Here is a 27,891-nt window from a genome sequence, read left to right on the forward strand (position 1 = left end):
CCCCATGCTTTTTGGGACAGCATGACACCAGTCTGAATCTAAATTCCCAAGCTACCTGCACATTAAAACTTTCAACTTTAATGCTTAGTTCAAGTCTGTGTGTTCAGGAATACTGTGTGCAGAATTGCTTTCAGCAATATACACTCCTGCAACCAAGATGTTAAGGGTCATATTCACTCTTCAACTTAAAGCTTTTTCCTTCTTAAAATCAAAGTGCTGAGAAATATTTGACGAGTGCCACATATTTACAAACAATGGATTATCACATCCATAATTTTTAGCATCTAATCCTCTGTGTGAAAGGGAAAACACAGGCACATATAAGTTCTCTTTACAACACTGGAATAGAAAACCAGAGATATGCGTAATATGCAAGTCTTCTAGAACTACCAAATGTGCAGAGCTTAAGCCCAAACAGCTAGAACTGTCAATCTATCTTCATGTAGTTAAGTATATTGTACTTCTTCAGTGAAAGAAGTCAATAAACTGATAAAGAATTCACAAGGTCAGGGAGATGACAAATGCCAGAATGCATAAATGAGAAGAGTTCATTCTGGAGTGAATGATATTTTAGTAAAAGAAAGATTCCTGGGCAATGAACCAAGCTATTGAGAATATATAGCTACACAGACCAGAACACATAAGTTGTTTCAGTATGAACTTTTTCTTGCACCTTTCACTATCCCCAGGTCTGACAGCATGAAGTATGTAGCCAGCAACTTCAAACTGATTCTAACACATCTTCCAAAGAAACTTCTGTTCTTCATAAAGTCTCTTAAAAACACAGTAGACTGTTTCTGTATGAAGCTTCAGAAAGGAGAGATGATTTCAAAGTTTCTTGGAATGCATAATTTTATCAGAGTTGTTTTCCTAGACATGCATATTCAATACATGCAACATAATCTACTGTGTCATTTCTCATATAGCTTTGATATGAAAATGTTTTGAGGAACAAAGATTTAGAACTACTTCCAAAATTAAGTGTGGTATTTTTGTAATTAATGTGAAGGAGTACATTTTTCTGACAATAATGTAATTATATGTGGTAGAAAATTCTGTATTAAGTCACTGCAGACAATGCTTGCAGCTCTGAAAAAAAAGGTCAACTAAAAATGTCTTCGAAAAGGGAAGGAGAGCCTCCACACATCTGCTGTAATGAAGAGAATTACAACTTACATATATACTGCTAGAGACTTCATTTCTGGACACAAATTAGTGTTTTCAGGAATTCACGGATAATTAGATTCTGCAGTAGATGAGTTTGCTGAGAAATGAGGGATGATGGCTGAGGAACTTGATCAAACCAATTCTACATCATCAAGTAAACTAGATGAGATCTTTCAGAAGTATTTACAAAAGCAGTTCCATAGTGAGTCCATATACAAACAATGCCATACAAAGAAAGTCAGTGCTGAATGTTTCTCTGCAATGCTTTATTAAATACTTTTCATTCATATATATATTTATAATTTTCCAATATGCAACTAGACAAAACCAGATAGGTTTTCTTTACTAATAGTGAAAAAGAAAAGGCCTTTTTGTTTTTCATACTAAGATTATAGTTTTCAAAGATGCTTATAAACTCTTATAACACTGATCAGGAGCTAGATTTATTCTTCTGACGTTCAGCTCTGTTGCAAAGGTTCTTGCCTTTTGATAGAAGAAGAGAGACATTTCCCGATCCACAAGGAAGTTGTGGTAGATTATTGCAAGTCTTGTGTAAATCTTCAGTTGAGCTTTCTTATTGCCCAAGTCCATGGCAGCAGCAAGTGCCAACTGATAATAGCCAGCTGCATCAAAGGGATCCTAGAATAAAAGAAAGATAGTACTCCCTGCAGTACAGTTGTGTAAGAGTACATCCACTCTGTTTGTAATGCACCAGAAAAATATAGTTACTGAACTTCAGAAAGTTCTCTCACCTTATTATTCAGATTCTAAATGCATAACAATGATTGAGTAAAATGATATGAAAAAACATCACTGTGCGTAATGATTTTCCACAGCAGTTTTTAGTATTTTTTACCTTAAGATCGTAGAATATGATGTCTCCTAAGTTCAAGTACACCTTGACGTAGTACAAAGTTTCCTCCTCAAACTCCAGAGGAGAGGAACAGAGGGACAAAGCCTTCAAATAAAAATGTTCAGCTAGTTCACAGTGACCCAAATGATGATGGATGGCAGCCAGCCGATGGTAAGCTATTCGTTCATTTAGCTGATTTCCTGATGAGATAAGAATAGGGACAAAACCAAAGAGACAAAGAAGTCAAATTATCTCAAGCCAGGAAATGTCTATGGTATTTTGTTGTTTGTTTTATGTCTACATGGTATTTTATTAAATATAACTATTTGACACCAATAGATGCGTGCTCTACAGCTATTCTTTCTTTTAAATAGAAATCCCGCAAAATTTATGAATTTCAAACTTCTGTGTTTCACCAACAACTGGGATTTTATTAAGAAATAATTACATATGCACCTTTCGTGTATAGATATATATACACACAGTGCATATTTATAGAAACATAAGTAGATTATCTTGAAAATGTAGTAGACAATGGGATTTGAAACTCTCTTATCCTTGTCAGTAAAAACTTTCTATCAGAAATTATGTCACAAAAATCAGTGATCAGACTGATCAGAACGACACGACTGTGCAGGCACAGAGGAATTTGACCATTCTTAGTCAGCTGAACAGTTCTCAAAACTTCAAAGACTATTGCTTTGGAAACAAGCCATGTTGTTTTTAATTACTTTTAACTAGGTGTGCTTACTAGCAAGGCTACTAGCAAATCTGAAAAGAGCATATTGACACTTGAAAGCCTCTTGGCACAGCATTCATCAGTATTACAGCTTGTCTGTCAGCATGCACATTGAATCCCAGGCTCAATTATGTGCTGTACCAAAGATTCTTTGTACGATCTTAGAGTTTAAAGGATAAGTTGTTCTTTTTTTGAAATGAAGCAAAAATATCAATGATAGCATTATTATGAAATCCTGGCAGTAAATCTGAGAGAATTTGTAGAAGAAAACATTTTTAGAATCCTGCCTTAAATTGAAGATAACTGTAATATCTAGATGTAACTGAAACTGTTCTTACCTAAATTTACACTGAGCATGAGAGATGCTTTTGCATATTCCATACTTTCCTCATAAACCTTGAGATTCACCAGCAACTCCACCAGTTTATTGCATAATCTGAGTTCAGTGTTTTTGTTGCCAGTCTCAACAGCAAGGGGAAGAGCCCTGTCCTGAAATGCACAAGAGCAGCTTAGGTATTGAAGAACCACAAGATGTGCACTGACAAACTTCCATTGACGGAATGCCAAGCAACTTCTGATTTTGTTTTACTTTCTGAATATTCTACACCTTAAACCCAAAAGAAAGGCTTGAAACAGGTGAAATCTATTAAAACCAGGGTGTAAGGTAAGTCTCAATAAGTCTGCTAAGAGGTTCAGGATTTTTAGAACACCTGCTAATGGGAAAAGCATGTAACTATCAGTAGAGGAAACAAAAAAAAAAACAACTGCACAAACCCTGTAGAAAGGCACTGCTTTCTCCTTTTCCCGTTTACCATTAAAAAATATGTCTCCGGCAGCTTCAAACAATTCCATTGCTAAGTTTGGGTCTCCTGTGCACTGAGCAGCATCTTGAGCAACCTGAAAATGGAATTAGGTAAAAGAATGTTTTGGTAAATTCTTTGTTTAAAATAAATGAGTATATATAAATATTAACAATTGAAAAAAAGATGATCTTGTTAATGACTCTTCTCTTGTTAAGATGTAGGAAAAGCTATACTTGTTGACACCATGTTTTGTTTTTTTTTCCTGGTAAACCCTCTTAAAGCAAAAAGATGTGGAAAAAGTACCATAGGAGCCAGGGCACATACATGGGTATGGGCTCCCTTTCTCTGGCAATAGCCTTCTGCTAGCTTGGTCAGCACACACACAAAAACAAACAAAACTACAACAGAACAACAGTAGTGTTGTCAATAACTGCAAAATATTAAATTTGAGATCAAGTTTATCGTAGGAATAAATTATAATTACAAGTTAGATATAGCTAGTAGAACAGTTTTAAAAGCCTGTGTATATTTTAAATAAACATGGCACCACTATTCTGTTGTTCTAAACTAAGTATATACTGCACCAGCATGAAGGATTTCTGGAGAGGAAGCATGCATCGGCTCCAAAGCAAATGAATGTTGCCAGGACACTCCAGTACTGACATTGATAGGAAAGGGAATTTAGACACAAAGCATGATGATTCTTGCTTTGGCTTTGTGATTTCTGGTTTTAGAATTGTGTTACATTAATGTAAGTCCAGCTCCCTACTTCAGCTCAATGTCAGCGATCCTTTTCAACTTATTTTGGCTTCAGGAACCCTAAGAACTCTTGTATCATATTTTTGGAAGCTGCACATCTTAACAGTGGGTCTCAGTTTATTTTTATTTTATGATTGTATTTTTGTTACCTCTCAAACACCAGCCAAGACTCAGATCTTACTAAGGTCAAATTTACATACATCCTGTTTTACAAGGCAGCACTCTCCCTTGCATCAGAGAAGTGTTTTACCAAATACCTACACGACTGGCTGGAAGGAATACAGACGATTTTAAGGCTCATATGTATGCTGCAGTGTGGCTCTGGTAGACACTAGATGATTCTGTTTCAGCAGTAACAAGGGCTATATCACCACTTCAGACCATCTTACAGTCTGCTAACACAGCAATAGAGTAGCAGCAGTTTTCCTGGGGATCGGGCCTACCAGCCTGTGCACTGCGATGATTAGTTATCTGCACCTACTAGCATATAGCAAGCATGCACAATTTGCTTGCTGTGCTCTTGTACACCTGGTAGACAGTGATGTAATAAAATGAAGAATTGCACAGAACATAGAATTTGCATTGAAACAGGCAGTAAAGTTCACCTCTCAGAATCTTCATGGAGTGAGTCAAGCATGGAAATGGACCACTCAAACTTTCAGCTGTTAAGCTTACTACGTAAGCATTGGTGTTCTGTTCTAAAGGTCAGTTGGTAAAAGCTCTGGGAATGTTAAAATTACATATTATCTTCCATGCCACCTGCAGCATGTCAGTGATGTGCATAACAGTGTTGATAACATACCTGAATATAGAGATCCACAAGCTCGTTCTGCCTCAGAATATAATATATCTTTCCTGCCTGTAGCCAAGCATATGCCTCTCTCTCTTTTTTCTGGAGATCTATAAATATTCCAAGGCTTCTTTTGGTATATTCAAGAGCTGATCTGTAAGCCCTGAAACGGGGGAAAAAAATAGTGTGACTCTTCAGAATCAAGAAGGTTTTTCTTCATAGTTAACAAAGCTTTATGTTCATGTAAAATAATATTTCCTCCATTCAGAATTCCTCCAGGCAATTTCCCAACTATCCTCTGCTAGCAACTAACACATCAGTCTTCTTCCTCTTTTGTTTGGTCTATTAGATAGATAGTTATCACATGATGAGGGGAAAAAAAATCCTCCTCATCTTAAAATCTTCTACAGTTTATGTTTTTTCTTATAAGACTCAGAAAGAAATAATGTCTGAAATACACTTCTTCTAAATATCACCAAGCTCCGACTTGAGCATAGTTCAGACTAATCTGCACTTGCACACAATTTTGAGGTGAGATGTGGAATGACACACCCAAATTAAAAGACCACTGGGCAGTACAGTTTTCTTTAGCTGTAAGGGCACAGCATTTTTAGAAGTGCTCACAGTTCTTGTTGATAAGACCTGCAAGATTGGCTGAGGTCCAAATTTATTTATTAAATCCTTCCCTATCCATCTTGTCATAGACTCCCATTGCCTTGACCCAATGCATTTTCCTCCACTAGCGAGACAAACATTTTAAAATGTACCATAAAAAGCAAAGTTGCTTTCACAGCAAGTGGAAGCATATAGTAATACATAATGCAGAACAGCAGATGGAACAGGTCAGGCTGTGTCTAATGTCATACTGAATGCCTGCTATCATTCGGTAGTGTTCTCTACCTACAGAACCAATGGTCTTTGGGAACCAGAATCTTAGGGTGTGTAAATTCTGTACACTAGTTGAACAAAAAGCAGCAATTTTTCCACCTATTTTAAACCTTCTGCACATTTCAGCTAGATTGAAGTCTTAACCAACTCTTTGGTATTCAACCTTTCTGAAGTATTAATTAATTTATTTATTACCAACTATATAATTCAACAACAGTCAATGAAGCAGAATAATTTGGGCATCAATTTGAAAAATTAGAGGTTTCAACTATATAAGGCTAAAATAAGTACCTCCTCTCTCTCCCCACTAGTGGTAATTATTTTCCCTACCCATAATGAGGTACAGTTGAAAATATTCAAAGAAAAAAATGATTCTGTGATATAAAAAGTAAAGACACAATCTTAACAAAATATTTTTTAAATTTTTTTTTTTTTTTTTTTTTAAAGAAACACTACTGCATTTCTATAACACTGTAGTTACTGTAGACCCTTGCAATCTGTTTTTTCTTTAATGATAAAGAAGGGATCGGTATAAACAAGAACAAGAGCAGGGTAGATACTTCAGTAGACTGATGCTGTGTAGTTCCATAAATAGTCTTTTTGTTTACAAAAATTTTGATAAAAATTTTCCTCAAACAGAAACACCCCCATAGAGATCCCTACTTCATATCTTGGTTATCTTGAGAGATGATAGTTCCTTTAAAAAAAATTTTTTTAAAGCAAACCAGAAGGCTCCACTACCATTGGAGTCTTTAAATACAGTGAAGTGTGTTGGCATAAAAAAGTGAAAAATATTGTTCATATACTACTACGGCAAAGACTGAGATCCTTGACCATGATGTAAAAGTTCAAATCAGGATAAGTTGTTCAGCATGTCTCACCTTTCTGTTCCTATAGACAAATAGAGCTGACTAATAGTTTCCAAAATTTCACCCTCCAGGACTTTATTGGACATCTTTCTAGCTAAAGATAGTTGATATTCATTGTAGATGACACATTGAGGCTCATTGGGAATGACTGTACTGTAGAACTGACACAGCAGTTTAATTGCTTGAAGTTGACCTGGGGGAACAGATGCACAATACTACTATGAATCTCTATTTTAAAATAACTTGACTTTCATTTTAAAAACAATTCGTTCCTATTGTTTCACACTTTCGGCACAGTCAGTGAATATAAATAGAAGCAATGACAAAAAGATTCCACCAGCAACTTCTTCAACCTCTTCAGAATTAAAAAAAAAAGCTAGAAGTTACTTCATCTCCAGAATAAAATAAATATTTCATCATTAATGTTTAGGCTGCCTAGATCACAGTAGCAAAAATGAATATAGCATGGCTCTTCTACATAGAACTATTTCATGCAAAATTCAGATTGCCCATTAAACTCGATTCTAGTTCTTTTTCTACTGCCAATGATATAGTGGTTATCAGTATTACTGAACATAAAAGTGTCTGAATTTTCTTTCTTTTTCTTTTTTTTTTTTTTTACTATTTAGTTCTTTCTTAATACATTTTCCACATCTCCTGATTTTTGACAAACCTAAGTACCAAAAGAGCAAATAAACCTGCATTTATGTCTTCCCCATTATAGAATGGAACAAACATTCAAATCACTTTGATAGCTGTAAAACAACAGAAAATAAAACATCACTTAAGGAAAAAAAATTGTAATACACCCCTATAACAAACACTACCCCCAAAACCCCAGCACTTACTTTCCAGATGACTTATCTCCATTGCAACTAAAAATGCCCATTCATAATAAAACCTTCCTTTTTCTCTTTGAGTTCTACTAACATAGTAACATCCCAACTGAAGGAGGGTTTGGATAAACTCTTGACCGCAGTCCATACTTGGAAGTCTGGCAAATAGCTTCACTGCTTTGATATAATAATGCTCTGCCAGCTTAGAAGCTGCCGCATGAAGACAGAGCCCCCCAAAATTAGCCAGGGATATAGCTTGGTTATGAGTCATACTGGCCTCTTCAGAAAGACGCAGAGCTTTGTAGCAGCTTTCAGCAGATTTCTTGGTATTATTTGTTCTTTTCAAAGCAATACCAAGCATGTTATAAGCAACACCCAGCTGTTGAGGATTGCTCCACGAGGAGTCCACAACAGCATTTAAAATGGTTGCTGCCACACTATATTGCCTGTAAAGAATGAATAACCAAGCAAGTGAAACCAAGTAGTTAATTGTTTCCTCTGGTTTAGCAGAAGTATCAGAGTCCAGGGCTTTCATCATGTAAACGATGGCTTTTCCATACTGTTTGTGGTGGCTATACAGTTTTGATAAACTAAGATAGATGGTGCTGCATAGTCCTTGCTGTTCATTTGTAAATGCAGAGGAGAGTGCTTGTGTGAGGTAAGGAGCAATTTGGGATGGAAGTATTTGTCTGAGTTTTCTCAAGCCATAGAGTTTGGGAGCATTTTTGATGACTAAATCAATCCTTTTCAGGGAATCCATTAGAGTACTTGAGTTCTGGGAAGAGGAGACTTTTATGCAGCTTAACACAATGTGTGGCAAACACTTCTCATTGTAGGATTCTGCTAGTTTGAAATAACAGTTTTTAGATAAGTTGTTTTGTAAGCCCAAGTCATTAAACAACAGTTGCAGCCTTTCTAGGAAGGGAAGTGCCTCTTCATGTTGTTTCCGTGCAGTGTAGTGTTTTGCCAGTAAAAAACACGCCCTAGCCTCTGCATGCTTGTTCTGGCTCAAAATCGTCCTCTTCAGAGCATACTTTAGAATATCTGACTCCAGGTCAGCACTGCAAATGTGGCTGGGAATTCCCAGGAGAAGAGATGTAGCCTTCTCAAAAACATGAGAACATTTTTCTTTGTTCTTCTGTGTCAAGTAGATGACTGTTAGATTTGTGTAAAGAGCAATTACAAAGTACAAATCACTAAATCCTCCAGTTACTGCTCCCAGTGCTTCCTCAAAATAAACCCGAGCTTGTGAAAACTTCACTTTTTTAACACTCAACCTGCCTAAGAGAAAGCAGAGCCTTGCTAGTGCCCATGACATGCCTGCTTTCTTTGCTAATTCCCTTGCTAAACTAAAAAAACTGAGAAGTTCATCTTCCTCTGAAAAACCATAAAACATGCTATTAATGAATGTATAAGAGAAATCATACAGGTTTCTGAAATCACTCTCATACTCGTTGCTATTTAAGAAGTGTAACAGTGACTCAAAGACATCTGATTCTTGACCATCGTCTTGATATATGTAGAAGGAAGGTCCTTCAGGTGAAGGAAAGACTTCTTTATGAGAAGAGCTGGCAGAATCCTTTCCTTCTGTAGCTGGCCTTTCTGCCTGTGTGACCTCTAATTTCTTGAACTTCTCCACAAATTCTTCTATCTTGTCTTTCTTCTTGCAAATGGCTATCATGTCAGAATGAGGACATGGAATTTCTGAAATTCAAAAATAAATCACATATCACTATTTAATGTGTATATACACACAAAGGTCTTTCTTAGACCAACAGGACTATCTGTCAGTAGAAGACTTTATAAAAACACTAGCTGTTAGGAAAGCAGTATGTTAAGGTGACAAATGAAAGGTAGAGAAAGAAATCAAGATGTGTCAGAGAGGAACAAGAATGGAAAATGGGGGAATGGGGATAAAAGGAACCTGCCACATGTAAACAGGGTGCTTATCAGTATGCTCGTTTCACCTACACTCCAACACCAAAATCTGTTCTATTTTATTAAACTGATCCAAAAGTCTTCATGTTTGAGTATATACTTAAAATATACACTTAAGGTATATATCTTCTGTTTTCTCTGAGAAAGAGAAAAATCTGCCAGAGAATTACAATTCAGACTAGGTGATAAGCAGGAGGACAACCAGAACCTGGAAATATCTAAGGTCTGAATTGGATAATTGACCCAAGTCTGGGCATGAATTTAGGAAGGATTTAAGGTCACAAGGAACCCTAAGTGTGGGCATGTGAGTAAAATTATCCCTAAACTGTTCTAGGAAACTAAGGCAGATTAGCCACATGCTAAAAATTGAACTAACTGTACTGTTGAAGTCTGAAGCAAGTGCGGTTTCATGGGTACAGATTTTGTGCATGGAATTACAATGTTTGCAGCTATCAATGCGGTCACTGATATAAATTCTACTAGAGTGTTATTGTATTGCTGATATCTTCCAAATACAAAACAAACAACCAAACAACAACAACAACAAAAACAAACAAACAAACAAAAAACTAAAACCATCATTTTTCAGTTTCCCCTTCATTATGAGGTTGTGATCATAATGTAAAGCTAACAGCTAAACAGCAACAGTAGTTTGTTGAAGGCACAGGTTTATAGAGCTTACCTTGGAACTCACCAGAATCAGATACAAAAATTGGCATTTAGAATAATGCAGTGATACTAACAGCTTAGCAACTAAATGGCAGTTGGAAATAATTCTGCATTCTAAATGTATCTCCTTTGGGGAATACATTTATGGGATGTTTTCTAGCACACTGAAAAACAGCTGGAATTTAAACTATACATTTTCTAGACATCTCATAAACAATGAAGTGTAGGGTGGTCATGGCAGTAAAAGTTGTACAGCTGACAATTTGATGGCAAGGTCAATTGAATAGAAAGACTTTATAGCAAAACATGGTGAAAACTTAGAGAAGCAATGACAGAAAAAATAAAAATGTGGAAAGATATAATAAAGAGAAAAGCTGGCAAAGATAGCAAAATAAAGGAGTAACATTAATTCTACGTAGAAATTATATGCATATTTATTACCACATTCACACGTTTTCTGAAATTCTTGTTCTTCTGATTGATCTGTAAGAAAGAAAAAAAAAAAAAAAAGGCCATGCAAGTTATGGCATCTTGGTTCTCTTTCAGTGTTAAATATCCTAAAATAAGGCATCAGTTCCTTATGTGGAAAAATTGGATGTGTCCTGTAAATATTAAAAAGATGAATTCCCTAAGTCTGACCCAAAGCTAACACACTACAGACTTGCACTCCTGTACGTAAAATTCACTGCTTTCTGCATAGTTATCATTGCACACAACTAGCATTGCAGAGCATGTTGAGTAGATTTCTGAATAAAGCATTAAATTGTCAAGTCTAATTGTTCAATTGTTGGATGCATCACTGCTGCATTAAACCTGAATGCATATACTATCTGTTTACAAAGGGGCAGTGTTGAAACAGTCATTCCCTACATCTCCAAAATCAGGTACAAAAATAGTGTTGCTGAAAGAAATTTTACCCCCACTCCCATGGAAAAAAAATGTTGATGGTAATTTGCATAGGTAAAAATGACAGGCCTTTGTGACCAAAGTGGTAAATATAGCAGTTTTAAGGATTAGTACAGAAATGAGATGTAGCAAATCTCCATGAAGCTCAGAAGTCTGTTTTAGTACCTAGCAGAGATCTAAAATTTATCTCCCATTTTTTTCTTTTGAAAGAGGAAGGTAAGAAACAGAATCATTTTGCACACTGACATGAGTTTTGTTCTGCAGCTGAGGCCTGGCATGCCTGAGTTATTGTCTGCATGTACGCAGACTCACAAAATCCAGCTAGTACACGAGTCAAACCTGTCTCCATTCATGTTGGGACCTATGGGCTATTCGGATGGCACTAATGGAGATAAACTCTGTAAGATATTTGGCAAGTGTACACATGACCACAGACTGACCTGTGGTGGGGTAAGAAATTGCTGCTCCTAGTAAGCTCAGTGAGACAGATCTATTAGATTGCCTTACACTAAGCCTGTAAAGAGGAAATCCCAATTGTCTCAACTATGTTATGTGAAGCATGAGCACTTAGGGAAAGGATACAACTAATAAGATGTTATTTCTTTTGTTATGTCTTTGATAGTTAAATAAAACATGGAGAGGTGTATGTTTGCATTAGCTGTCAGTCACATGCCACCTTTCCTAAGAGAAACATAAAGCAGACAATATTTAGTTGAATGTGCTGTCTCATCTAATGTGCCACTCTAATGTTTAAATGCTTGAAAATTTGTTCAGTTCAACAGCAGCATTTGAAAGTCCTACTGTTTGATTCACTTAAAAATGGACAAAAGATTTGTAAATGCTCTGCAGGGAAGTCACACATCAGCAGGAAAGTAGCAAAGATTATTTAAATGCCATCTCTGTGATCAAACAGAATATTTCCAGCATATTTCAAGGTAGCTAAATGGCTGGAATCTCATTACAAGAGAGATAAAGTCACCTATAGCACAGATAGAGGAACTTCATGTATAACTAGTGCAGTGCAAACGAGCAAAACTCACACTTACCTATTCTATACACAGAACAAACATCTGTTATAGAGGTTTGTTTCAACAAATGTACCACTTCTTCCACATTTTTTTCTTTTGGAAAGAAAGATAACTCTTCTGCTTTAAGAAAATCCAGGTCTCCTGCTCTAACAAAGAAAGGAGCAAATTAGAAAGCAGATTGTTGGAGATACTAACAAAGGATTTGCAGGTTCTGTTGTGTTCAAGATTGGCAATAGTCATGCAAAAGCTGTTTATATCTATTCTTGTAGCTAATACTGTATCAGAGTAAATTTTGTCTGGCATTTTGTGAAAGAGTTTACTAAGAGCACAGATATTAAAAGACACCATAGTGCTGATCATTTATTTATTTTTTTAACAGGCCAAGGCTACATATCAAACAGAAGTGCTACTTAGCAACATCTGAGAACTCCTCATTTCAGCATTCAAGAAGCCCAGAGTTCTTAATAGCAGTCAATGCATACTGCATATGGTGCCAATGCATTTGTTCCAACTGCTATATGCTATAGCAATTTTCATCAAAACTGAGCAGAACCACCTAAATTTAACATTTAATAATTTAAAGCTGGATATATTCTTCCTAAGACTATTTTGGTTTCCAAGTTATGTCACTTACTTATTTCCAGGTAAATCCAGCTTCACATGACTTGTCTTTACAAAGCCTACGTGGCCAGTAAACAAATGTCTTCCAACAAACCATTCCATGCATTCAATTAAATAGCCAAGGATCTCAATTTTGTCCCCTTCCTGGAAGCTAATCTCTTCAGGCACAGCACTATCATAATTCATCACAGCTAGACAGAATCCTGTTGCTGTGTAATAAAGAGACAAGTAACATTTGCAGTAGATACAGTAGTTAAACAATGACTTGAACAGCAACTTGTCAGAGAAATTCACATAGCAAAAAACATTCCTGGAATCCCTCAGTTGCACATCCAACATAGCAAGATGCAGAGCATCTGAAGATGATAAATTTTGTTTGAGTGATTAACACTGTGAAAAGCACAACAGAAAGCTCACAGTGGCCATTTCCCAGCTGTTTTAGATGGCAAGGTCTAAAGTCAACATTGTAACATATTCCATTATGAAGAGACAGTTGGAATTTCTTTAAGTCCCTTTTCCCACTTCTTGAGAGAAGCATTAGCATCTGAACTAGCTAATAAAATTGATATTAGATAAAATGCAGTTATGTACCAATATTAAGACCAACATATATGGCAGAAAATAATCCATATTTACTCTCTAACCTGAGCCCACCTCCATGAGATTTATTTATCTATCTGTATTAGATAAAGCACTACATGTATGAAAAAGCCACAAAAATTACATCAGTGAATATTCTGATTGTAAAGTTTATCTTCAGATCTACAGAGGTAAATTAATTAATCTTTTCTACTTTGCATGTCTGCTTTACACAATATTTAGGACGAAAAGAAAAGGAGAGAAGCCTTCAGAGTTTAAACTCAACTTAGACATGTCCAGACATATCATTTGTAAAACTCCTTTGCCATAGGCAGAAATTCACACCCTCACTAATTTGACTGCAATGCAATTTGAAAGCTATCCTAATACAATGGGAAAAGATTCTGAACACTTGAGAGGGTGTTCTTCTGAAAGCATAGAATAAGTTAATTTTCTAAAATGTTGATATTTTATTGGAACATCTTACCAACTTGCCTGATGGACTTAGATTCAGTTTTGTACGTAACATCAATGGGATCAGAATACACTTTAAGAAACCACCTGAAAGTAGAAAGTGTAGTTTGTGTATGAAACATTTAACTAGAAGTTGCAACAGCAGCAGTGATATTTTAAATCCATTTAAAAACAAAAATATTCACCTCTCCCAATCAGTATCTTTCAATTTCAACACTATCTGTAAACTTCAGATACAGCTATATTTTGAGTAATAACAACTTAGAGTGATAGTAGTTGTGAGATTTTTTTACTTGCAGGGGGAAAAAAAGAAAGGCTGTTTCCAACTTACAAGAATGTAAAGCACCTTCCTTAAATGCTGCACTACAGGCATACGGAACTGATTTCACTTACTTAGTATGGAAGAAAATAGAGCATTTTTTCTATTATTTTTCCATTAACTTGTCTGTTAATGGAAAGGGGATGTTTCACAACAAGCTGCCATTAGAGACACCTCTGTCTCAAAGTAGGTACATGTATATAAAACAGATATATATAAAATAGCTGAGTCAGGTACCTACTGATGAAAAGGAATCAAGGGCTCTGGAGAAACATTAGACAGCGTGGTCACATCACCATCCATGGATCCACCTGCTACACCAGCAGTAAAAGCTCCAGTCTCAAAGTAACTGTTTATTTCGCAGTCTGTAGCCATTATCTTTCTTACCAGATTGTCAGGACATAGAACAAAAAATGCCCCTAAAAAGAAAGCAGCATAGCAGATGCCATTTATGTAATGTTTTTGTGTCATACAAGCTTAAAAACTTGCTTTGAGCAGTATTCTATTAAAGTTTAAAATCTGAGATTTCACAGGTATTTTTCTTTTTGATTACTTGAGAGATTTTCATGCATTTCTGTCTAATTTCTGTTTTGGGATAACAATGTCCTATGAAGCATAGAATCCTCTACCACCTTCTTTTTGCAGTATTTTGGAGCAGATTACCTGAATATATGCATTTACATTCTCTAAGGGATACAAGAATTGATCCTATAACACTGATTGACAGCCCATCTACCCCAACATGCTGTCTCATAGTAGCATCAGATGATGCTGTTTAGGAAAAGGACATGAGCCTGGCAACTATCTGTAATCTCTTTTACGTCTACAGGATCTACAGTGATATTAAGTAAATTGAAATCCCACCCACATCCCTATCCAATCCTTTGGACATCAATTTGTGGACCAGTTGTACATCATTTTCACTAATCTGCCTTTGATTCTACTGAATTCTTTCTGTGCTTGTTCTTTTTAATGTATGTAATAGAGACACAGAGAGAAAAGATTTACATTTTAACTTCAGTAAGTATTAAACTGAGTTTTAAGATTTGCTTGTGAGATTTTGAAGAAAAAATGTTTCTCTCAAATTAGCCCTAGAATCCTCCTTACCTTCCTGTACTAGCAGACTTCTGTACATTAAATTTAATGATTTTTCATTTATACAGACTTCAATGCCTGCTTCTTCCTCCTCTTGAGAATTCAGCCAGAAAGACTGATCTAGGAATAAGTTTTCCATGCAGTGATTTACAAAACCTAGGGCAAAAAAACAAAAAACAAACAAACAAACAAACAAACACAACACAAAATTTAAGAGTTTGTTTTCCTTGCAGTATTACTATATTATACAAGAAAAGATGATGTATATCAAAGTAAATCACAACACAGCACTTGATCTTGGATACTGGATCTTCATACATTACAACTCAAGGTATTCAAAATTATATCACAGTTACAGGAACATATGGAACGGTTGTAATAATCAGCATGCTGTAGTTGGTAAATTATTCAAAGGATCTGAAACATTAGCTCATAATTTGCGTATAAAGTAACAATGAATAGGGAGGGTGAGCAGTCATTGAAGTGCTATTCCACAGTTCAGAAGATGACAATTGTTACCCTCTACCTTATCACCAGTACCAAGTTCAAATGCATTATTCACTGTTAGTAGGAGTTAATATAATAAGAATCTTAAAATACTCTTCAGCAGGTTCCCAGTCAAGCAGAAATTCTGTGCTGAGGAATAAAAAGGCATATCTATATGGGGAAATAGCTTTACCCAGTGAGTGGTAAGTTAGAAACTTCCATATTTCTTCAAAAGTTTTAAATGTCACCACTATTAGATCTTGATCACTGTGAATAGAGAGCAATCTAGCAGAGAGCTCCTAAAGAAAATATAACAAAAAACAAAATTTTAATTATAGTTTTACCAGAGTTGAGCACAATTTCTCACTAGTTAACACATTTACATACCATGTACTAAGAAGGACAAAAAAATCATCCAGAATTTTGCCTATATAAGATACTTGTTCTTCCTCACCTACAGCCACAATATACAGCCAGACAAATTTTAGTTTGATTTATTCTTAACAGATATACCAACAATTCCAGTGAGCTTAATTTACAACAAAATTAGGACTGACTGAGACTGAAGGCCTCTCTGGTTCAGATCTGCCTCTGTACAGTGGCCAATATTCTCTATATGGAGCATGAAAACCAGGCAAGCATCCAGTGTTACTTTCCAAGAATACCCTCCTAGCCCACAGCAATTTGCAGCCTAGGAATTACTTTTCTCAGAAGTAAGGGAATTAATAGTAAATAGCAAAAGGGATTTTTTGTTGTTGTTGCTGTTATTATTGGTTTCATAGAGTAAATTTTTAGATCTGAAGCATCCTTCTGCAGAAGAATGCCTCAGAGTTCCATACGCATGTTAAAATATACTCTCTTTGTTATATCTTTGAACTTGCTACATGTAGCACTGGTCCTGTGCCATAGTATATGTGGAACAGTCATACCCTAGTTCACCCCTTCTGTGTGTTAAGACTAATGAAGTATATTTGAATATTATTTTTAATAACATACATTAAATGCCTTCCCCAATTGTAAGAGTTCATGTTGCTAGGGAGGCATTAAGTTGTGAATTTAACTAAGATGAGCAATGATGATTATTATAGCGTTGAATGGTGTGAACTAGATCAACATTCAAATAAGTGCAAGAAGTATATTTTGAAACATACATTCTAGACAAAGACTCTTAATTTACAAATAAGCTGTGCATTAACTGCTTAAAAATGGGGCTCTGTTGATATTAGTCAATATCTTTGAGAAAAATACAACTGTCCAAATTTGACTCAAGTATCTGAAGCGACATCTCAGAATTCAGATGCACAGCTGACCTGAGTCATTTTACTCTATCATTTTCCGCTGTTGTACCTTTGATTTGGGTACATCATGGAACTGAAGTGCATCTTAAAAATAATAATAATAATAATAATCCAGAAACTTATTTTAAACCTACAAATAATAATAATAATTTGTCAAACACTTTCTGTAATCTGAAAAAAAAAAACCACCAAAAAACAAAAAAAACCAAGAGAGCCTTGTCCACTGTTTCTGACTTAAATAATTTTAAAGATTTTAAAAGGTCTCCAAATTAATTCTGATTTATCTGTGTATTTGTAATTCACACAACATGAACAGATTAAAATAGTAACTCCTATTTGAAAAATCAATCTCCACCTCAAGCCTCTTCTGAAAGACGCATCTCATCACTGCTTTAATCTTGTGAATACCTCACCAGATTAAATATTAACGAGAGCCTGATATCTATTAATAAATTGCCAACACATGCAAAAATATCTCAGCCTCAAGGGCTTCACACACTGCTGAATATCAAAACAACGTTCTAAGGAAATTTATCATTATAAATCTTGTTCCCTTTAAAGTCCCTTTCCCAAGTCTCTTTCCAATACAGCCACAGGTCTAGTCTATTTGCATGCTCCTTCCTTCCCCTCCTTGCTCCTCTTCCTTCATCTCTCCATCTCCTCCTAAACAAAAGCAGGAGCAGAACAGCAGGAGTACAGACTGTTTTCTCAACCACAAAATCAGCAGGCTGGTAACAGAGGGTTCATGGAAAATTGTGTAGAAACAAATACATCTAAGACAGTCATAAAGTCATAACTAATTAAGATGTCAGTGGTTGGCTTGCTAGGGATGGAGTCTAGGACAGGGAAAAAGAACACCAAAGGTCAGATTGTATCAACCTACTTTATCCATTGGGAGGAAAAAAGAGACTTTAAACTGTATTTCTAGCAAACCTCATTGGTTGTACACAACAGGGTTTCTATATAAAAACAAATCAAAAACAGTAATGAAAAATGCCTAAACCTCTTGTGTGCAGTTTCAACCCATAGCTTTCTAGCATTAGGAAGCCCAATATTTATACTGCTCTCCTTCAGACTTCCTCTTTGGATTAGCTGTGTATACTACATGCCAAATGACTGTATGTAACTGGAAACTGAAGTGAAGAGTCAGTATGAGGTGAGATTAACGAAGCAGACAAAAAACAGTTTCCAGTGATGAACTCAAAGGAAAAAGAAAAAAAAAAAAAAATCTTTAAATATCTTATTTAGCTGGGCTTATTTTGCATAAATTCAGTGCTACCACCTCTTTCAGTGATTTGATATTTCTAATGATGGTTTTGGGAACTTAGAGGAAACTCTGATCATTCAGATTCACTGTACATCAGTTAGATGGAAACTGCATCCAAGCATCTCACAGATGAGTTCAGCAGCATAGATCTGTGTTCTCTGAATAAAAAACCCCTGCCAGTTCCAAAACAATTCACTTACACTGAAAACAGCTGTGACTTCCCTGCTGTCATTTTCCAGAAGACGGAGATGTCCTCTGAGCTGCTTTTGGAGTCTAGGATCAGGACGTCCACTCTTGCGTCTCACCATCGTTAGCTTCAAGGAGATATCTGGAGAAGAATATCCATTTTAATATGCTAAAATTTGGTCACGAAAAGTCAGATTTGTGGAACCAGAAAATCCCTCAAAAATCAAGTAGTCTATGTTAAGGGATGTTTTTATAATTTCAGAAACAGACACACAGAAAACTAAGCTGCTGTATAGGCTTTCTTCTTCTTTTTTATCATCTAGCAGAACTAATGGCCTAGCACAAGGTGTAAGATTTTTCTCAGTTTTGTATTAGAGGCCTTGACTACATAGAGGATCTGCAAGCCTTTAAAAAACTTGTAAAGCATCTGTCAAACTTGGAGATGCAAAAGAGAGAAGAGGAGAAGAAAAGTCAAGCAGACTGTTAATCTATCAAAAACAGACAGCTCTGTGGACATCAAGAACATGCCTAGATTTCCATGTTTTCTGTGCATATTTCTGAAGTTGAGGCACACATGCTAGAATCTCTGGAAAAGAAGAAGACAAAAAAAAAAGGCCACAGTATATTACAATAGATCTTAATGCGAATTTTAAATTCATGGTCATTGGATGCACCACCCCTAATACTTCAGAAGATAAACCAAACATAGGAAAAAGCTTTTTCTCAGCTAAGCTTGTTGAGTAGCACAAACCAAGATAAAGGAACAACTACATGCATCAGTACAGGCTAGGGTCTGACTTGATGGAAAAGAGCTCTGCAGAAAAGGACCTGGGTGTTCTAATGAACAACAGGTTGGTCATAAGGCAGCACTGTGCCTTTGCTGCCAAAAATGCCAATGGTATCCTGGGATGTATTAAAAAGAATGCAGCCAGCATCTTTAAGGTTGTGATCCTCCCTCTATACTCTGCCCTGGTGAAGCCATATTTAGAGTACTGCTTCCAGTTCTGGGTTACCCAGTTCAAGACAGACATGGATCTCTGTATGGGAAACTGTTGATCACAGCCTGAACCTCTGATTGACCACCTGAGGCAAGCAATGAGTCAGCTACAGGAGCACAGGTGAAGGTAATTCAGCTGTGCTACCAGAAGGGGTGGAGCTTGCCTCCATCTCTCCCAGATCAGATTTAAGGGCTGACTACCAATAAGGCATCTTTTTCTCTGGAGATTGCTCCTTTGTGGAGTTTACTGCAAGCCTTCAACACTGGTGAGCATTTTCCATTTACCATAGATTATCTTTCTATCATGATAATATTTCATATGAAGCATCTGTTTAACTGTACATCTCCCAGAAACAGTCCAGTGAAGGGCAACAAAGGTAATGAGGGGCCTAAAATATCTCCCATATGAGGAAATGTTGAGATCTGGGACTGTTAAGCCTGGAGAAGACTGAGAAGGGATTATAATAATGCTTATACAGATGTGAAGTGCATGAGTCCAGGAGATGGGGTAAGGCTTTTTTTCAGTAGCATCCAGCAACAGGTCAAGGAGGAATGGCAGACTAGAACACAGGATGTTTTATCTGAACATGGGAAAGATCATCTTTACTTCAAGGGTGGCAAAGCTGTTACTAAATACTTCTCTCTTTTTATGAGAACTTTTCAACAGATCCTATGTAGAAGTTTCATGCTTCATAGGTGTCCATGAATGTCCATGAAATGTCAAAGCTAGAGGAATGACAATTGCAAGCACTGTTTATTGTCTCAAGAAAAGCCATGAGAAAGCATTGTAAGATGTAAAGGAAGATTTCTTACCAGTTGGAACATTCTCAGCTTGACTGGTTCTGGAACTGATGTTCATACATTTTTCATTTTGTGGATAATCTGTTATGATAAATAAATGAAAAGTTAAGTGCATTTTCAAAGCCCACATGAAAACAAATCACAGTGTCATTTGATATGCTGGAAAAGTACTAGCACAAATTATTTTTTTCTACTTCCTGCTGTGAAATTCCCAAAAGATATGAAAACTATCTGAAAATCAGGTTGAGGTTGGACTTGAGGATGTTTTCCAACCTGAGCCATTCCATGATACTATGATCAGTTCTTGCATACCAGGTAATTAAATCTTGATTTTTATCATTTTAATGTGAAGTTTCAAGATAACAGAATTGATGGAAAGGAAAACTGTCATCCAATTTGAGGAAGAACAGGATTCAGACATCATTTTCTTTTCATTTACACCTATACCAAGTAGTGACCTCCACTTCAGCTTCAGTGCTATAAGTAGGAAAAAAGGCATCACTTACAAGGCAATTTTCATATAACCTAAAAAAATTTTCTTATACTCTGCTTTTTAAAAAAATGCTTGTATTATAGTTGGGTGTAAAAATAACTTCCCTTCTGGTGCATTTGTTGATGTTATGTGGACAAAGACACAAAATAAGAATGCATGTGCACCGCATTTTTTGCTTCAGGTAAAAAAAAAAAAAAAAGCCATAAAAGAGTCAAATTTAAGGCTAATTATTGAACTATACTAACATTAGAGATTTCAATTCCCAATAACTTCATACTGAGGGGAGTACCAGATGTAGACTTCTTCTGAAAGGTAATTGGTGAGATACTGATACCCAGCAGGTAATATTTTTTGCAAAAACTAAACCTAATTTCTAGTGGAAGTGAACAGTACAAGCAAACATTTTATTACTCACAGGAATTTAATTACAAATAATGGTTTACTATTAAATTTGAGTTAAAGCATGAGTTATTGTAAATACATTTTAAACATTTTCTGAAGTTCTATAGTCAGATTAAAAGGCTTAGCTTGCTTTCCATGCTCCTTTCCTAATGAAAGGGATAACTTGCATGTTTCTTGGCAAGCCAAAGAGAATTTAAACTGTCCTGGGATGCTTGTATCTGGTATTCCTGAGTGTAGGCAGAGTGGAAACTGAGAGAAAGAAATAATCTAAGTCATAGGACACATAATTTAGAATGAAACAGTTTCTCATAGGTTCTTGAAGCATCTTCATGTTCAGAATGCTGCATTCAGACCTCCTATAAACTAAGGAGCTTGGCCATTGGTTTTGAAAAACCTATGCCACTCCACCAATCCACCCAAAAGTGTTTCTAAATTGCACATTTCCTCTGCACGAATCATGTTTTCATTTGCAGACAAGTGAAGAAAGTATTGCACAATGGAAGCATGAATTCTAACATCTTTGTTTCCATTTCTTTGAGTTTATAGCAAAAAGTGCTAAACAAAGTACCTATACTCTTCTATGTTTTGGCTCTTGGGTTCTGATGGGGTTGGGACTAGATGGTCTTTGAGGTCCCTTCTAACTCAAGCCATCCTTGATTGTATTTCATAATTTCTATCTCAGCTTATCTTCCATAGATAGTTGGAGCATAGACTGGATGTTGTGTTGAGGGACATGGTTTAGTGGGAGCTATTAGTAATAGGTGAACGGTGAGACTGGATGATCTTTTAGATCTTTTCCAACCTTGGTGATTCTATGATTCCATTTGTCTGCCCAAACTGATTTTCAGTATAGTTTGTTTAATATGCCACCTTGTTCAGCGCGGTGGAAAATAGAATAATTTGTTTTGTTGCATTTCACAGCAGTAAATGTTTAGCAGAAAAGCATGACAGCTCCTTGCTTGCATAGAGCAATGTTTAAAAAATAAGTATCTATCAATTTAAACACAAAGAAGAGTAAAGAGCAGAGTAACCAAACAGGGTAAGATTGAGGTTTTACCCATTTGTTCTTGCAGTGTGTCTGTCTTGTCTCCACCCCTGGCAGCACTCGTAGCACTGGCAGCCTCACAAATCCAACCATGCACACACCTTCCCTGCTCCGTTTCTTTCCTCTCAAGGCTGTCAAGGTTGTTGTCTTGCTTTCCTTCTAGACTAGGAGCAGGAATCCCCAACTCCATGGTGGCTTTAGAGCTGGGCACAGATACAGTGCTTTCAGCTGCCAAACTCAACATTATTTGCAGTTCTTCACAGTGATCCAATAAACGTTATCAGCAATCTGAGGAGTGGGGAAAAAAAAAAAAAAAAAAAAAAAAAATCATTACATGCATTAAAAACAGTCTCACTATACACACACATATTCAAGAGCATTCCATCTCCTGGGGGAGTTATTTTTCATTATAATATATATTGTTGCTTCACAGCCCACCAGGATTGAAAACTCATCCTATTAAGTAATCGAGGGGAGAAAATAGAGTAAAAGAAGGAATATAAAGCAGAAAATGCAATTACTATAGCAACAGCAGCATATTTTTGCTTTGTTGCAAGGGACAGTTGAGCTGGCTATTTGAGATAACAAGGAAGGAAAGAAGTGCATGGAAGCAGCAGCTGTCTGTGAAAAGCTCTTCTGCTGCTGCTCAAATCTGAAAGATACAATCATGATGGGGAAAAGAAAGGATTGCTTCCCAAAGCCAGCTGTTAGGAAATACTTTGTGATAGATATCCAAGTTCCAGGTGTGGGGAATCTGAAGTGTATAGATGTCACATCCTTGCTGTCATATCTTCATTTTAATCAGGACAAGATATTTTACCTTGCTAACACCTTGGAAGTAAGTTTTGACTAGCAGCAACAATCCAAGCCCTAAAGTGAAATGTACTTATGCCCAAGGCTAATCATTTATTCCTGTCCAGCTTTAAGGCAGAGCCTCCAAGGAGAGCATCATTCACATTAACAACGACAATGCAGGCAAAAAGCATCTAAAGGTGATAAGAATGGACACTGCATGCTTGACTGAAACAAGCAGAGAGATTTTTATAAATCCAGTTAAAGAATGGATCCTCTGGAGGAATTCAGTGTAGGAAGTCTGGTGTGCAGGCATATGAGTATTTCCTTGCAGTACATCAGCAGCAATCCACTGCAGCCCAAGGCTGCCTGGCACCAACCCTGTTACTGGCACAAATGCTGAGAACAAGGAATAGAAACGAACATGGAGCACTAGTTGCAAGCTTCACTGCTTCCTTCACAAGGCGCTGACTTGAAACATAATCCAGGTCACAATTCTTGAGCACAAGCTACTTTCATTTTCAGAAAAGTGTAACTAGGCATCACTGAGTGCATCTACAAAGGCTTTGACTCTTGCAAACAGAGTCACCAACTGACACATTGAGGTTCATTTTCTCAGTAGGCGCGCCTGTACCTTTTTGATTGATTTCATAAAGCCTCAGGATAGATTTCCTATTAGCTCTGTCACTCCAAATTGAACCCAAATTGCACTGTGCCTATTCCAGTCATACTTGTTAACAACCTGCTGTCATAATAAGCGTACTGAGCTTGTAATCTTTGTCAAATTTCCACTGCTACTTGTTTTCCAGCAGAAATTGGTCAGAATTTAAGTTGATGATGGAAAGTTGCTTTTCCAGAACTTGGACCAGTAAGCTGAGAGATCTCATGTCCTTTTATGATATACTCCCAGACCCAGACTGGAAATCTCCCCCTTCCCTTTCAGTGACAATAATGAGCTTCTTGCTCTAGCTATCTCTTTCAAACAAACGTCTTCCAACGCTTCTATCCCTATCAAGTACCTTAAGTCTCTAAACCTAAAGAAATGGATGGCCCATGTGACCAGTTGAAACAGCCTCCAGCTATATGCCAAGGCAGGCTGTTAAGCAGGACAAAGCAGGGATGAGTTTGCACAGCTTTGACTCCATTCTACAGTAATTTCTCCTGTCTTCTGTATGAGAGTCTGCATGTCAGTAAGGGTGACATAGGTTAATTCAGAATCCTGTTTATAGATGACAGTGCTGCAAAGGTAAGAACAAGTGGGACTTCTGAATGAATCAAGATGGATATGATCTGCTGAAGTTAAAGCATCTTAAATCTAAGCCAAGGGAAAAAACAAACAAAAACATTAGGAGAAAGAAAAGCAAAATGATGTGTTCTGACCAGCGTTTCCTCATGTCTTTTCGAAAACACACAAAATAAAAATTAAAGAAATATTTGACAGCTATACTCAGCTCTACAGCTTCTTTTTCCAAATTTAATGTTCACCTGTTCACCTTAACCAGAGGCCACCCATACAAGTGCTGAGAACAAGATAGTAAGTAGCCTCCCTAAAGCTAGTCAATCTCTAAGCATTTACATTTATCATAAGGGATACAAATTTAGTCCTAAGTGAGAAAAATTTCATTGAACTTTGCATCACATATCCGTCCTTTAACATATCACCAAGCACAGCTGGAAAAGCCTGCCTTCAGCTGTTCTCAAACACACAGTTCTTCATTTCCCTCCTGGAAGTTAAATAGAAGATTTACATTATCATGCTCTCTTCCTCTGTTGCTACTTCCCTTTCTTTGAATGCCTGTATCTATTTTTGAAACATAGCTAATCTGAAGAAAAAGCATATCTTGACCATTTCCGTTTCCCTGATTGTGTAAGTTGAGGGTTTTTCCTTTATATTTGCTGTTCTAATAGGAATTGTGGATGACAGAAATACCATTTATCACTCCAGTTCTCTTCCAGTTAAAGCAAGCTGAAGAACAAAACTAACATCTACTGAAAATGTTCTTCTTTACCATAGTAATATGGTCCAACTAAGTCATTTTTCAATCAAATGCCCAAGTAGCTATTTTAATATTCATCCTTCTGTTTCTCCTAACCCACACTTGCCTCACATCTTCTCTACTAGGCTAGAAATATCTTACAACTAAAACCATTATGAACCTTGTCTTTGGAGTGAGACAGCCTTGATCTGCTTGAAATTCAGTCACGGGCATGAATTAAAAACAAAACTCATTCTGTGGGCTGCAGAAGCAATGTTTAAAACAGTGAGCTTTCTTCCTTCACTGTTACACAGAAAAGCAAAGCAGATCTGTAATGAAGTCATGTGGACTTAGGCGTCTGAGTGCACTCCAGAAATGGAAGACAGGCTTCTTTATCACCCAAGTAACTTTAGTTTACTAAGAACTGATAACTAACCTATGTTGCAAGTAGTATCATTGTTCATGTTTAGACTACAAACAAGTTCAAGCAAGCTTCAAGTCTGAAAACAGATTTCCTCAGGAGTTTTTAACCCTCTCGTGATTCATTTCCCTCATACTCCATTAGCACTGAAATATACTTTCCACCCACACTTCAGATTTGAATGCTGAGTATATCCAAAATTCCTGAGTTTTGAAAGCATAGGCTCAGAACTAATATTGCTGACTAAAAATACACAAGTTTTTGGATAATTCAAAAGAAAAATCAGTTTATTTTTAGGAAACTAAGCATCTGTGAATCTCAGCACTTTACTCTGAATGATAGGTGGAACAGCTTGGCCTGTAGTAGCTAAAGCAGGAGGAATGCTTCCATCACAAGACAGAAGTTCAGCTCATGAAGTCCTGCCCAGAACAGCGCAGGAGCCTTCTGTAGCTTCTCATAACCATGAGAGATCACATACATACATCTTTCAGTCATTTCATTATTGGTATAGAGGAGTATCAAAATATCAAGATTATCCCCCTTAAGTGGCTGCAATTCTAACACAGTGACAGTAAATCAATGATCAAACACTAGACCACAGTACCTATATGACAGCAAGACATACATGTAGACAGAACACTGGGATTCTCCTACCTTTTCCACATCCAATTTGCTGTAACATACCCGTAAACAGCAGGCAGCTCCATGCATTCCTCAGCTCTGCTCAGCACTGACTCCAGCACGGCTCTTCCTGTTTGACCTTCTTATCTTTCCTGTTGATTGCACAGCCCAGCTGGGATGTGGTAAGTACAAAAAGTTGTCTATTAACTGATACTGTTAATTGAAAAGCTTGTTTGGGGGAGGAAAGACGACAACAAAAAAACTTTTTAATAAGCATGGAATTGAGCTACTAAAGTTCATTATGCAAAGCAAAAATGTATCAAATGTGCTGGAAGGCTCATTCACTTACTCCTGCTTTTCAAAGCATTAAGTCATTTTGGCATTTTGCATTAGCTACTAAAAGCTTTCATGGGACATATCCAAGCCATTGTGCTAAGCAAGCATTGTTCAGACAAAGCAACAAATAGACCTTCAAATGCAGCACAAGGTCTTGTTTCCCATTTGTTTTTGACCACAGATTTTGATTTTTTTGTCATTATCCCACCTTGAAAATGCCTCGTGAAGAATCCCTGACAGTGATCTTTATCACCAGACTTTGCCAATGATCCCCATGCCACAGAGAAAAGGGAAGGAAAAAAGAACCCACTATAATCCAAATTTGTTAGATTTTTTTGCCCTCCAGACTGAGAGGAAGATAACTTTGCTTCTACCCTTTTTTCCTGCTTTATGTACTGAAAGTTCCACACACCGTTGTGTTGTGGGTAAGCACTGGGTACCTCAAATAGCTGTGGTATGGTCTGTCTTCAGTATCTCAGCAGAGGACAGAACAAATAGTGCCTGCCCATGACCTGGCATCTCAGACATCTTTAGTCAGCAAAATTGCAGCATGCACATAAGTTGCTTTTAGACTTTGTTTGTTTTGTTTTGTTTTGTTTTGTTTTTTAAGAAAAAAGAAAAGATTAATTACAGATCATACTCTCTTTTACCTTACATCACCCTCTTGTGCTAAATTAACACGAATTATAAATGCAACTTCACATGGATCAGCCAATCTGTTCCTGCAGTGTGCTTGGGAACAGTTCATCCTTCAAGAAATTATCAAGTTGGAAGGTATTCAAGTGATTGTACAAATCACACCTAACCAGCCATCCCACATGGCTTTTCTCCCATTGGAACTGATCTGATATTGCTGTGTGACACAGTATACAAGCTTCTGTTCTAGTGCCAAATAATTTGTATAGTAGCTATGCCTAGAGCGTGAAATATCATATTTCTGTAACCATTTTACAAACAAGTTTTCTATTTCTTTTTCATATATCTAAATCTTTTTGTCACATTTGTATTATTTTTACACTGAATAGAATAATCTTCAGTCACGTTTTATAACTTCAGTTCTTCACCGGTATTCCTATCAATACCAGCCTTCCACCCCCTGTTTCTACAGTGACGTCACTGCAGAATCTGTAGACATATACTCCTGTTTTGTGTGTCCCTAAAAATCCCACAGTTCTTTTAGAAAAGTGAAATCAGGAGACACAGATCATCTTTAAGGAAACACATACAAATATCAACAAATGAGCTCCAGTTTCCTCATCTCTCTGTTCAGTATTTTCTTCTTCAGCCATCCTCTGCGATTTTACTCCAGATGTCTGCTGACACACAGACTAAGTGGAAACAGGAAAACAAAGTGTTCAGCTTCAGGATAACACTATCAAATATTTGTCCTTCTGCCTTCTCAAAAACAGAACCAATTTGCTTTACTGAAATGTAACT

The 27,891-nt window shown here is 36.7% G+C and overlaps 1 protein-coding gene across 2 annotated transcripts; it reads right to left on the reverse strand.

The window, feature by feature from the left end:
- Nucleotides 1–1,413: 1,413 nt before the first annotated feature.
- SH3TC1 (SH3 domain and tetratricopeptide repeats 1) lies at nucleotides 1,414–26,237 on the reverse strand. 2 transcript variants are annotated; one of them, XM_072335577.1, is made up of 18 exons: nucleotides 26,152–26,229; nucleotides 22,321–22,596; nucleotides 20,381–20,449; nucleotides 18,585–18,712; nucleotides 16,013–16,118; nucleotides 15,346–15,489; nucleotides 14,480–14,657; nucleotides 13,933–14,006; nucleotides 12,880–13,075; nucleotides 12,264–12,391; nucleotides 10,753–10,794; nucleotides 7,717–9,408; nucleotides 6,881–7,061; nucleotides 5,124–5,274; nucleotides 3,534–3,656; nucleotides 3,098–3,248; nucleotides 2,024–2,220; nucleotides 1,414–1,806 (listed from the first exon to the last, which is right to left on the reverse strand). In XM_072335577.1, exons 2-18 carry the CDS (start codon nucleotides 22,550–22,552, stop codon nucleotides 1,576–1,578), a joined length of 4,023 nt encoding a protein of 1,340 aa, XP_072191678.1. In that variant the 5' UTR covers nucleotides 22,553–22,596; nucleotides 26,152–26,229; the 3' UTR covers nucleotides 1,414–1,575. The 2 variants fall into 2 exon arrangements, with proteins under 2 accessions (XP_072191678.1, XP_072191677.1); XM_072335576.1 differs by having other exon boundaries at nucleotides 1,576–1,806; nucleotides 22,321–22,563; nucleotides 26,152–26,237.
- Nucleotides 26,238–27,891: the final 1,654 nt, after the last annotated feature.

Source organism: Excalfactoria chinensis, chromosome 4 (assembly GCF_039878825.1).
Source record: "Excalfactoria chinensis isolate bCotChi1 chromosome 4, bCotChi1.hap2, whole genome shotgun sequence".
NCBI lineage: Eukaryota > Metazoa > Chordata > Aves > Galliformes > Phasianidae > Excalfactoria > Excalfactoria chinensis.